Raw genomic sequence first — 13157 nt, 5'->3', positions numbered from 1 at the left:
GATTAGAAATGGTTGATGAATCTCACCTAAGGGTGGATATCTTGGAACCCACAAATTTTGGAACTGCTAGGGTGGATCAGTTGATGGTATAGGGTATATTTAGCCATGTGAGGAACCTAGAGGCACCTAGTTTTCCTCTGAAATAGATTAGAGCAATAAAGAGGGTGAAATGGACAATTGAAGGTAGGGGGTTGTCTAGAATAATTTCTAAGTTATCATCCTTCTCCCTGAGTTATTCATTTATTTTCTAATATCAGGAATGATATTAGATATTTAATTCTTTATGGAAATGAAGAATTAAAAAGGCTCCCCGAACTCATTATGGATTATTGTGATTCAATTCACAAGTCTCCTTTTGGTCCAACCCAAGCAAATAATTTCTACAATATGCTGAAATTTTTTATACACCAGGTACTATTAGACTATAAACATTAGCTTATTTGTATCTCATACGTTTCACTATTTTCCAACACCTTTTTTCTTCATCACAATAGTTACATGACATGTTGAAGTTACTCTGTTATTGCTTTCCTGACCTGTTATAATATATAAAATTGAAGACAGTTTAGAAAACAGGGGAAAGAACCTATTTTCAATTTAAAAAAAAATGAAAAAGAAAGAAAAATGACTATAACCCAACTCTCAGCTAACAATTGGCTAACTTTGTGGTGAATCTCCACCTTATCTTTTTCTATTTCCCTTTAAAGTTAGGTCTTATAGATAGGCATGCTAATCCTAGTTCAGATGCTTGGTTTTTTAGGGTGTTTAAATATTGCTAAATCCAGAATAAGAATTTGTTCAACTATATTTGTCTTTCTCCTAGAAACAGAGAGTATTTTCTTAACTGTGTCAAAGCAGGTGTTGGTGCTAAAAGACACTGACCATTCTTCCCTCTCTTCCTCATGCCTACAGGCTTGTTATGGCATCCTTAAAATTCCAGAAGGCAGCTGGCTATGTCGTTCCTGTGTCCTGGGCATTTATCCGCAGTGTGTTTTATGTCCCAAGAAGGGTGGAGCCATGAAGACCACCAGGACAGGGACTAAATGGGCTCATGTCAGCTGTGCCCTGTGGATTCCAGAGGTAAGAAACCATCCAAATCTGGGCCCATTTACTCCAGGGTGCCCTCCTTCCCATGATGTTTAAACAGACTCAGACTTGTCATGGAAATTCTTCCTGCTCACCACTATTTCTGAGATTTCAGGTAGCACATCACAAATGTGCATGTTAGCACATATTTATTTGTGGGTGATACTTTCAGTGGTATTTGATAAATTTGTGTGAGAGAAGAGGGTGATGAGATAGCATAGCTGTTAGGGGCACATACTGCTTTTGTAGAGGATCTGAGTATAGTTCCAGTAGCATGTCAGGCAGTTCACAACTGACTGCCTTTAATTCTGCCTCCCAGGGAATTGATAGCCTCTGGCCTCCAGAGGCACCTGTACACATATACACATATTCATACACATATATGCATAATTTTAAAAACAAATATTTTAAAACTATTTATAAAATGAATAAAACTATTTTTTTAAAAAAGCAAAGGTGTGAGAAACACTTTTTTAAAATAAACCTTACCTTAAAATACCTGTAGCCACAAATCAGACTAAGATATGAAATGCCACAGAAATATACAAATAGCATCCCAGAAGGCCCCCTCATAGCCCCTCCTTTCCCTATTTCCTGAGAGCAACAACCATTTTAATCTTTATCAGTATAGATAAGTTTTGTATATTTTTGAGCTTCACGTAAATGGAATTCATAGAGTAAGTATTCTTTTGTGTCTGGCTAGCACTCCATGTTGTAGTATATATCAGTAGTTCATCAGTTTACATTGCTTAGTAGTTTACCATTATATGGATATACTATTTATCCATTCTACTTTGGGTCTCTGACTTTAGGCTGTTAAAAATAAAGTGAGCCTACTGTGGTGGTTGTCCTTTGCTTTTTGTTTTTTACTTTTTTAAAGACAGGGTCTAACTGCTTGACTGACTAGCTGCCTTGGAACTCACAAAGATCCACCTGCCTCTGCCTTCCAAATTCTGGGATTAAAGGCCACCATACCTAGTTCTCTTTTACTTATAAAGCTATTTGGGGGCCTTAAACTCAACAGTTATCTAAGACTTTATTCAAAATTCTCTTCCTTGGGCTGGAGAGATGGCTCAGAGGTTAAGAGCACTGACTGCTCTTCCAGAGGTCCTGAGTTCAATTCCCAGCAACCACATGGTGGCTCACAACCATCCGTAATGAGATCTGGTGCCCTCTTCTGACCTGTAGTCATACATGCTGCATACAAAATAAATAAATGAATCTTTAAAAAAAAAGTTTAAAAAAAAAATTCTCTTCCTTTTTATCTACCCCAATCCTGTAGTTGCAGGTGTTTCCTAAGGTGCTATTATTAAATAACTTAATTAAAACATGGCTTCTAAACTAAGCATGGTAGTACATTCCTGTAATCCCTATTCTTGGGAGACTAAGGCAAGAGGGTTAAGATCTAGAAGCCAGCTTAGAACTGTATAGTGAGCTCAAAGCTAGCCTACATACCTAGATCCTTGTAAACAACAACAAAAAATAACCTAAAGGTTTAGGCTAGGGTGTAGTTAATGGTAGAATATTTGCCTAGCACGAACAAGGCAATTCTCCAGTACCAAAAAAATTAAAATTAAAAAAGGTTGAAGCCAGGCCTGGTACATATGCCTGTAAACCCACATCTTTGGATAGAAAGGCAGAATAATCAAAAGTTCAAACCCTGGGCTTCATAGTAAGCTCAAGACTAGCCTAAGCTAGAGTGAGACCTTGTCTCAGACCAAAAAACAAGAGGTAGGGAATGTAGCTCAGAGGTAGAGCACTTGCTTTGCATGTGCAAAGGCCTAGGCTTGATCCCTAGTACCACACACATAAAAATAAAACAAATCGCCGGGCGGTGGTGGCGCACGCCTTTAATTCCAGCACTCAGGAGGCAGAGCCAGGCGGATCTCTGTGAGTTCGAGGCCAGCCTGGGCTACCAAGTGAGCTCCAGGACAGGCGCAAAGCTACGCAGAGAAACCCTGTCTCGAAAAACCAAAATAAATAAATAAATAAATAAATAAGTAAGTAAGTAAGTAAGTAAAACAAATCACCTATAATCCCAACACTCAGAAGGCTGGAATAAGAAGATCATGAGTTAAGGGCTACCCTGAGCTACATAGATGCTATCTCAAAAATAAAATAATATAAACTTTCACAAATATTAACCTTCTCTTAGGGCTGCTAATTCTTGATTTCCAGTACATTTTGGATTATTAAAGATCTCTTTTTCCTGATCTGAACAGAACTTGTATTAGATGAACCATCTTAGTTTGATAGTTACTCACTTTTTAAAACCTGTTTCTTTTCAGTGCTGGAGAGATGGTCCAGGGGTTAAGAGCACTGGGCTACTCTACCAGAAGACCTAGGTTCAAATCCTAGCATCTGTATGGTGGCTCACAACCATTTGTAATTCCAGTCCCAGAGAATCCAATACCTTCTTCTGGCCTTTGTTGGCGCTGCATGCATGTGATGCACAGATATACATATAGGCAAAACACTCGTGCACACAAAACAAAATGAAAAATAATAATTTTAAAATTTTATTTCTTGGGTCTAGAGAAAGGACTCAGCAGTTAAGAACACTGGCTGCTCCTCTAGAGGACTCAGGTTTAGTTCCCAGCACCCATATGGCAGTTTACAACTGTCTGGAACTTCAGTTCCAGGGGATCCATGGCACCAGGCATGCATGTGATGCACATATACATGCAGGCAAAATACTCATACAAATAAAATAAATAAATCTTTTTTAAAGTTTATTTCTTAAAAAGTCATGTATATAGTTGTAAAAGAGAAACCGAAAACATATTTTTACCAGTAGTTACATGACCCTTTGTTTCCATATGGAAAAATATTTTTTCATCTTTTTTAAAGTATCCCTTTCCTTTCAGCATCCCTAAAGACTTAATTTCACTTTGAAGCTACTTTGGCTGAGAGAGTAGGGTAAGCTGGTAATAGTTACATAGTTTTAAAAATTGGAGTTTAGAAGTGGTATCATCCTCATTCTTTCTAATTACATGCTGCAGTCTCTTCATTACATAAATTTGCTGCTACTTTCCAACAATATGATCCTGCTTTGTGAACCAAATATAAAGATCTGTCACTGCCTATCTTTATTTTTAGTTGATTATATGAAATAGCAAGGCTTGTGGTACCATCTCTAACATAAGACAGATACTAGAATTTCTGAACTTTATTTTCTTTCCTTAGTAGCTTTCTTTGGTTCCTAAGATAGATATATCTTGATTCTTTAAGGTAACCATGCCTACCTAGTCTATACTCCTGCACTCTCATCACATACATGAATTGTTTACATTACTAGAAATGATTGAAGGACTGAGCAATGGAAAGAGATGTGTTTTGTTTATTCTTAGTTCCATACTAACCTTGGAAGATATGGCTTACTTCATTGTTTTAATGTTCTCAGCTTCATATAACATATATAAAACATATAGCAGTTTGTAAAAAATGCTTCTGACATGCCCTGGTGCTTCTGCCTTATGATGATGTTGTATTTGTAGGTCAGCATTGCTTGTCCTGAGAGAATGGAACCTATCACAAAAATCTCCCATATTCCACCTAGCCGGTGGGCCTTAGTTTGCAGCCTGTGCAAGTTGAAGACAGGAGCTTGTATTCAGGTAAGTGCCCTGAGAAGTAGTGAAATGAGCTAAAACCAAATTGACCTGACTCATGGTCCCAATAAGAGTGTCCTGTTAACCCAAAATCTCCCCTCTCATGTGCAGGATGCTGCCATTCCAGAGATAGTTTATGGTAATCTTTTTCAGATGTTGGTTCTGAGTTATTCCGCCTGTTTCTTTTTCAAAGATTTATTTTTATTTGTGTGTATGTGTGGGGTTACCATATGTGTGTGGGTACCCCCAGAGGCCAGAAAAGGGTGTTTGATCTCTAGGAGCTGGATTTACGGGTCGTTGTGAACCACCCAGCATGGGTTCTGGGCATTAAACTTGGATCCTCTGAAAGAGCAATAAATGTTCTTAGCATTCATATTGGTTGCCTGGCATAGTGATATACACCTTAGGCCCAGCTATTCAGGAAATTGAGGCAGAAGAATCATTTCAGCTCAGGAGTTCAAGGCCAGCCTGAACAACATAGTGAGACCCTTTTCAGAATAATACTCATAGTGGTATTAAACCTTTATCTTTTAATGTCAGCACTCATGAGTTAACTGACTCTGAAGCTGAGTGATTTCATTCTGAGTGGGAATAAGCTATAACTAAGCTATATAGCCCGTGTTATGATGAGTCTTATCCATTAATTGTCAATGAATTTAAGATCCAGGATGATTACATAGATGGCTCTGTGAACATTTGGGTGTGGAAAGGTACATTTGAATAGATAAAGTCTGGCGACTAGTTTTGAAAGTCATTCTCATAGACATCTATGTTGCATGTGGTAGTACAGGTAATGTGTTCTGAGATATCTGAGGTACAATATCACTTCACTTTCTGTTCCAAACATAATAAGATGGCACTGCTTGTAAGGACTTGTAAGGAAGGAAGGACTGACCTTCTATTCCATAGACTTACTGTGTGTAAGCTGAAGACGGGTTGATATTAGATTTTCCTGCAGACCTTCAGAGAAAGGAGTCTCTGTAATGTCATAACCTAGGGCAGTGGCTCTAGGTGTTTCATTTAGTTCGCTGCTGCTTTTTTTTTTTTTAAGATTTTATTTATTATGTATACAGCATGTATGACAGCAGGCCAGAAGAGGGCACCAGATCTCATTACAGATGGTTGTGAGCCACCATGTGGTTGCTGAGAATTGAACTCAGGACCTCTGGAAGAGCAGTCAGTGCTCTTAACCTCTGAGCCATCTCTCCAGCCCTAGTTCGCTGCTGCTTAGCAGGTTTCAGACTTCTCATCTAACACATATGAGCACTTATCTTTTTAAAAATTTCTTTCAGCTGATTTTATCTTAGCTATAACATTTTAGTGTTTATAAAGGAAAAATATTTCCCTGATATTGATATATATATATATATACATATATACACACACACACACACACACACACACTGACTGTGCTGGCTAGTGTTATGTTAATTTGACACAAGATAGAGTCATTTTGGAAATGATTCAGTTGAGAAAATGCCCCTAAATAGATTGGCTTGTAGACAAGCCTGTGGTGCATTTTCTTGATTGACAACTAATGTGGGAGGTTCCAGCCCACTGCAGGGTGGGGGTGCCAGTCCCAGGCTAGTGGTCCTGGGTGCTATAAGATAGCAGTTTGAGCAAGCCATAAGGAGCAAGACAGTGGACAGCACTCTTCCAGGGCCTCTGCATCAGTTCCTGCCTTGGGTTTCTATCCTGATTTCCCTGGATGATGCAAGTTCTGAGATGAAATAAATCCTTTTCTCCCCAAGTTACTTTTGAGTTTTTTTTATTTTTTGTTTGTTTGTTTGTTTGTTTGTTTGTTTTGTTGTTGTTTTGTTTTTTCTGGAGTTTTTTTTTTCCTTGAGACAGGGTCTCTCTGTGTAACATCCCTGGCTGTCCTGGAACTCACTTTGTAGACCAGGCTAGCTTCACACTCACAGAGATCCATATACCTCTGTCTCCTGAGTGTTGGAATTAAGTGCATGGACCACCATGCCAGACTTGGTCATGATACTTTATCACAGCAATAGAAATCCTAAGCCACTAACCTAACACATTGTTTGTTTATCTAAGTTCCTTCCTATTTGCTCTCCATATATGAGCCTCTTAAAGGCCAAGATGATACACTGTTCCCCCACTAGTATTCATTTAGGGTACACTGAATAAATACACATATGTTTCCTTGTATCAAATTAATTTATAATACATATTTTCCATTAAAACAAAATATTTTTCATGTGTATTATTTAATTTTACAGTGGAGATTGAATTCATATTCAATAAATTACTTATTCTCACTATGGTACCTGCATTTCCCACTATTTTGCTGTTAAAGATTATTTTTATACTGGTTAGTAATTAGTAACATAGCTAGTGAGAGAAAACATTGGCCTTAGCCTTTGCAGATCTGAGTTTGCATTGAAGCCTTAGGCTCCACACTCTGTCTTCTGTTATATTGTTTATGAGTTTTATCTTCCCTAATGTTGTTCTATGCTTTTTCCCACACCTTGACATGATAGACACTAGATTGATGGATGGATGATGGATGAACAGATGAATAGATGGAACATTCTAGAGGAAGTTTCTCATCTGCAGACCAATGGTTCTTATTTTCATTTCTTAAAGTTCAGATTCTTGATTTTAGAGAAATCTCCCTAAATTGAGGCTATTGTGCATTTTTATTTTTTGTGTGGTACTAGGGATTAATCCCAAGATCTCAAGTATGTTAAGCAAATGCTCTACCACTGAACTGCATCTCAATCACAAACTTTAGTATAAAAGATTTAATTTATTCAGCAAATGTGTATGCCTAATTGTATACTAAGGTTTGGGTCTACCAATGAAATAACAAAGAACTTTGCACTGTGGAGCTTATATTTTAGTTTGTAAAAGTAGACAGTAAGCAATAGATGTTAAATAAAATGTTATAAGGTGATAGCTGCTATAGAAAAGACTGTGGAAGACAGTAAGAAGTTGGGAAATGTGATATAGGGAGCATGAGTTTAAGCTGAGTGATTAGGGTAAGACTAACTATGGAGGTAACATATAAACAAAGACTTAGTGCAAGAGAAAAAGCTATGCATATGTTTAAGATAAAAAGTGTTTCAGGCAGAGGAAACAGCCATTGAAAAGACCATGAGATAGGAGTGTGCCTGGCCTATTTGATCAACAAGAAAGATTCCAGCAAGATGAGAATGGGATGTTTGGGAAAAGAAGATCAAAGATTATATGGGGTTTTATTGGTTAGAGCAAGGACTGGTAAATTTGTTCTATAAATAGCAAGATAGTAAATATATGTTAGGCTTTGTGGACCATGTAGTTTCTTGTCACAGCTGCTCAACACCACCTTTGCAATGCAAAGGCAGCTATAGACAATATTTAAACAAATAGCCTTTTTTGAACATGAAGGCTTCTGATAATCCTTTAGCAGATGCTAGTCTGGGTTCAAGATAGATGTCTAGGAAGCCCTGGATTTTGTCCAGGTTCTAGACATACTTGCTCTAATTGCCAGATTTCTCGAATTTCTCTGTTCTGTATCTTATATTGAAGTCTCTCTAGATCCTGAGGCTTGGCTTAGTCTACAAATTGAGACCATGTCTAGAAAAAAAATATGGCTTTGAAACTGAGCATGATAGCGTGCACCTATAAGTCCTAACACTTGGAATGCTGGAGCAATAGTACCACCAGTTCAGGGCCAACCTAGGCCATATATAGTTAGACCCTTTCTTAAAACATAGAATGGAAAGAAGGAAAAGATGGGAGGGAGTGGGGAGGGAAAAAGAAGAGACGAGATAAAAGGAGGAATATACTCTTTGGTGCCAGTCTCCCAGGATTTGAAACCTGGTCTTCTTGCTGGTTACGTAAGCTTATAAAAGTTACCTAACTTTAAAAAAAAGTTACCTAACTTTTCTGGGCTTCAGCTAGCACATCTATAAGTGGAGACAATAACACTAATTAAAATGGCAGAGAGCTTAGCATAGAAACTAAAAGATAAATATACAAGTTAGTGGGACTGCTTATAATTGCATATGTCCATATTATTATTCCCTAGAGTAAATCTGATTATTGATAGAAATCCCTAACATTCATTTGGCCAGCCAATCTGAATAGAATCATCCAACATTTGTGGCTTGGATTGATGGTAGAGAGATATGAGCCTGTCTGAAGTCACATACAAGTATAGAGAATTTAAATTGGAAATCTAGCCGGGCGGTGGTGGCGCACGCCTTTAATCCCAGCACTCGGGAGGCAGAGCCAGGCGGATCTCTGTGAGTTCGAGGTCAGCCTGGGCTACCAAGTGAGTTCCAGGAAAGGCGCAAAGCTACGCAGAGAAACCCTGTCTCGAAAAACCAAAAAAAAAAAAAAAAATTGGAAAGCTAACATGAGTTTACTCTTAAGCCCATGTGAGTTCAGTTATAATGGAAATTAACTTCTAAAAGATAAAAATCTTCAAGAAGTGTGGAACTGGGAAATAAAGTACTTTTTTTTCAGTGACTATTAAAAGTAATATAATGAGGAAAATGAAATAAGATTAAAGGAATTCTGAGGGATAACTTAATGGTTAAGTACTTGCTGCACAAGCATGAGGAACTGAATGTGAATCCCCAGCACCTATTTAAAACTAAATGTTTGGCCGCCTACATCTATAACCCTAGCACTGGGAGTGATGTGCAGAAGCAAACAGATCCTGGAATCACTTAACTGGCTAGCCAGTCAGCTGAAATAGTGAGCTCCATGTTCAGAGACAGACAGACCTTGTCTCAAATATAAGGTGGAGAGCAATTAAGGAAGACAGCTGACGTCAAGCCCCCACATATGTGCACATAGCAACATAAAAGGGCATTCTCCTCCACCCACCTAGGAAAGCACTTCATTTTTTTCACATATTTCACAATTTGGTTTTTTTTTTGGTTTTTCGAGACAGGGTTTCTCTGCGTAGCTTTGCGCCTTTCCTGGAACTCACTTGATAGCCCAGGCTGGCCTCGAACTCACAGAGATCCGCCTGGCTCTGCCTCCCGAGTGCTGGGATTAAAGGCGTGCGCCACCACCGCCCGGCCACAATTTGTTTTTTTAATTAAGAAATTTTTTATTAATTCTACATACCAACCACAGATCTCCCCTAACCCTCCTCCTGCTCGCCCCTGCCCCGTCCTATCCCCCATCCCCTCCTCCAAAAAGGTATGGCAGGTCCAAGCCCCTCCCCCTGCATCAAGGCTGTGTGCTAGGTGTCTCACCATAGGCAATGGGCTCCAAAAAGCCAGTTCATACACCAGGGATAGATCCTATTCACACCCTCAGGGGCCCCTCAAACAGACCAAGCTACAGAACTTTATCACCCATGCAGAGGGCCCAGTCCAGTCCCATGCAAGTTCCACAGCTGTCAGTCCAAAGTTCATGAGTTCCCACTGGCTTGGTTCGGTTATATCTGTAAGTTTCCGCATTGTGGTCTTGATGCCACTTGCTCATAGAATCACTCTTCCCTCTCTTTGACTTTACTTCTGGAGCTTGACCTGGTGCTTGGCTGTGGCTATCTACATCTGTTTCCATCAGTTACTGGATGAAGGCTCTATGGTGACTGTTAGGACATTCACCAGTCTGACCATGGGATAGGCCACCTCAGGCACCCCATTCACCACTGCTAGTAATCTAAACTGGGGTTATCCCTGTGGATTCCTGAGAACTTCCCTCACACCAGGTTTCTCTCTATCCCCACAATGTCTCCCTCTATCAAGATATCTCCCTCATTGCTCTCCCTCTCTGCCCCTGTTCCAGCTCAACCATTCCATTCCCCCATGCTCCCATCCCGCATTTCCTACCATCTATTGCCCCCCTCACCCCCAGTTTACTCAGGAGAGCTCATCTATTTCTCTTTCCCAGGGGGACCCATGTGTCCCTCTTATTACCTAGTTTCTCTGGGGCTGTGGATTGTAGTCTAGTTATCCTTTACTTTACATCTAGTATCCACTTATGTATATACCATGTTTGTCTGAGTCTGGGTTACCTCATTCAGGATGATATTGTCTAGTTCCATCCATTTGCCTGCAAATTTCATGATGTCATTGTTTTTTACTGTTGAGTAGTACTCCATTGTATATATGTACCACATTTTCTTTATCCATTCTTCAGTTGAGGGGCATCTAGGTTGATTCCAGGTTCTGGCTATTATGAATAATTCTGCTATGAACATAGTTGAGCAAGTGTCCTTGTGGTATGCTTGAGCATCCCTTGGGTATATGCCCATGAGTGCTATCACTGGGTCTTGAGGTAGATTGATTCCCAATTTTCTGAGAAACCTCCATACTGATTTCCAAAGTGGCAAGTTTGCACTCCCACCAACAGTGGAGGAGTGTTCCTTTTGCTCCATAGCCTCTCTAACATAAGCTGTCACCAGTTATTTTTGATCTTAGCCATTCTGATAGGTGTAAGATGGTATCTCAGGGTTCTTTTGATTTGCGTTTCCCTGATGACTAAGGATGTTAAGCAATTCCTTAAATGTCTTTTGGCCATTTGAGATTCTTCTGTTGAGAATTCTCTGTTTAGCTCTGTAGCCCATTTTTTTAATTGGATTGTTTGGTATTTTGATGTCCAGTTTCTTGAGTTCTTCATATATTTTGGAGATCAACCCTCTGTCAGATGTGGGGTTGGTGAAGATCTTTTCCCATTCTGTAGGCTGTCATTTTGTCTTATTTACCGTGTCCTTTGCCTTACAGAAGCTTCTCAGTTTCAGAGGTCTCATTTATTGATTGTTGCTCTCAGTGTCTGTGCTACCAGTATTATATTTAAGTGGTTTCCTGTGCCAATGCATTCAAGGCTACTTCCCACTTCCTCTTCTATCAGGTTCATTGTAACTGGATGTATGTTGAGGTCTTTGATCCACTTGGACTGGAGTTTTGTGCGTGGCATTAGATATGGATCTATTTGCAATCTTCTACATATTGACATCCAGTTATGCCAGCACCATTTGTTGAAGATGCTTTCTTCTTTCCATTGTACAGTCTTGGCTTCTTTGTCAAAAATCCGGTGTTCATAGGTGTGAGGGTTAATGTCAGGGTTTTCAATTTGATTCCATTGGTCCACATTTCGGATTTTATGCTAATACCAAGCTGTTTTTATTACTATAGCTCTATAGTAGAGCTTGAGGTCAGAGATGGTGATGTCTCCAGAGGTTGCTTTGTTGTACAGGATTGGCTATTCTGGGTTCTTTGTTTTTCCATATGAAGTTGAGTTTTGTTCTTTCAAGGTCTGTGAAGAATTGTGTTGGGATTTTGATGGGGACTGCATTGAATCTCTAGATTGCTTTTGGTAAGATTGCCATTTTTATTATGTTGATTCTACCTATCCATGAGCAAGGGAGATCTTTCCGTTTTCTGATATCTTCTTCAATTTCTTTCTTCAAAGACTTAAACTTCCTGTCATATAGGTCTTTCAGTTGCTTAGGTAGAGTTACCCCAAGTTATTTTTATATTATTTGTGGCTATTGTGAAGGTTGATGTTTCTCTGATTTCTTTCTCAGCCCATTTATCATTTTTATATAGGAGAGCTACTTATTTTTTTAGTTAATCTTGTATCCTGCCACATTGCTGAAGGGGTTTATCAGCTGTAGGAGTTCTCTGGTAGAATATTTGGGGTCACTTACATCATATTGTCTGCAAATAGCGAAAGTTTGACTTCTTTTTTTCCAATTTGTATCCCCTTGATCTCCTTTTGTTGTCTTATTGCTCTAGCTAGGACTTCTAGTACTATATTGAATAGATATGGAGAGAGTGGACAGCCTTGTCTGGTTCTTGATTTTAGTGGAATTGCTTTGATTTTTTTTCTCCATTTAATTTGATGTTGGCTGTCAGCTTGCTGTAAATTGCCTTTATTATGTTTAGGTATGTTCCTTGTATTCCTGATCTCTCTAGTACCTTTAATTTCTTTCTTATTTCTTCCTTGATCCATTGGTGAGTCAGTTGGGCATTGTTCAGTTTCCATGAGATTGTAGGCTTTATGTAATTTTTGTTGTTGTTGAAATCTAACTTTAAGCCATGGTGGTTATATACAGGAGGTTATTCCAATGTTTTTGTATCTGTTGAGATTTGTTTTGTGACCAAAAATGTGGTCAGTTTTAGAGAAGGTTCCATGGAATGCTGAGAAGAAGGTATATTCTTTTGTGTTAGGGTGGAATGTTCTGTAGATGTCTATTAAGTCCATATGAGTCATAACATCTGTTAGTTCCCTTATTTCTCTGTTAAGTTTCTGTCTGGCAGACCTGTCCTTTGGTGAGAGTGGGGTGTTGAAATCTCCCACTGTCAGTGTGTGGGGTGTAGCTGGAGTCTTCTCCAGTCCTGTCTGAGCCTGCAGCTGCTCAGACCCAAGTAAACACTCAGAGACTTATATTACTTAAAAACTGTATGGCCATGGCAGGCTTCTTGCTATCTAGTTAATCTTAAATTAACCCATTTCTATTCATCTATAAGTTGCCACGTGGCTTGTGGCTTA

The 13157-nt window shown here is 39.1% G+C and overlaps 1 protein-coding gene across 5 annotated transcripts in view; it reads left to right on the top strand.

Moving 5' to 3' along the window:
• Jade3 (jade family PHD finger 3) overlaps positions 1–13157 on the top strand; it is a 137457-nt gene that overhangs the window by 109352 nt on the left and 14948 nt on the right. For all 5 annotated transcript variants that reach the window (XM_037199468.1, XM_028884698.2, XM_028884678.2 and 2 more), the window contains 2 exons: positions 913–1080; positions 4584–4700. In XM_037199468.1, the coding sequence (XP_037055363.1) occupies positions 913–1080; positions 4584–4700 (285 nt within the window). The remainder of the gene's footprint in view (positions 1–912; positions 1081–4583; positions 4701–13157) is intronic.

This window comes from Peromyscus leucopus, chromosome X (genome assembly GCF_004664715.2).
Source record: "Peromyscus leucopus breed LL Stock chromosome X, UCI_PerLeu_2.1, whole genome shotgun sequence".
NCBI lineage: Eukaryota > Metazoa > Chordata > Mammalia > Rodentia > Cricetidae > Peromyscus > Peromyscus leucopus.
The sequence above is the reverse complement of the archived record's forward strand: the minus strand, read 5'-3'. Positions and strand labels throughout refer to the sequence as shown.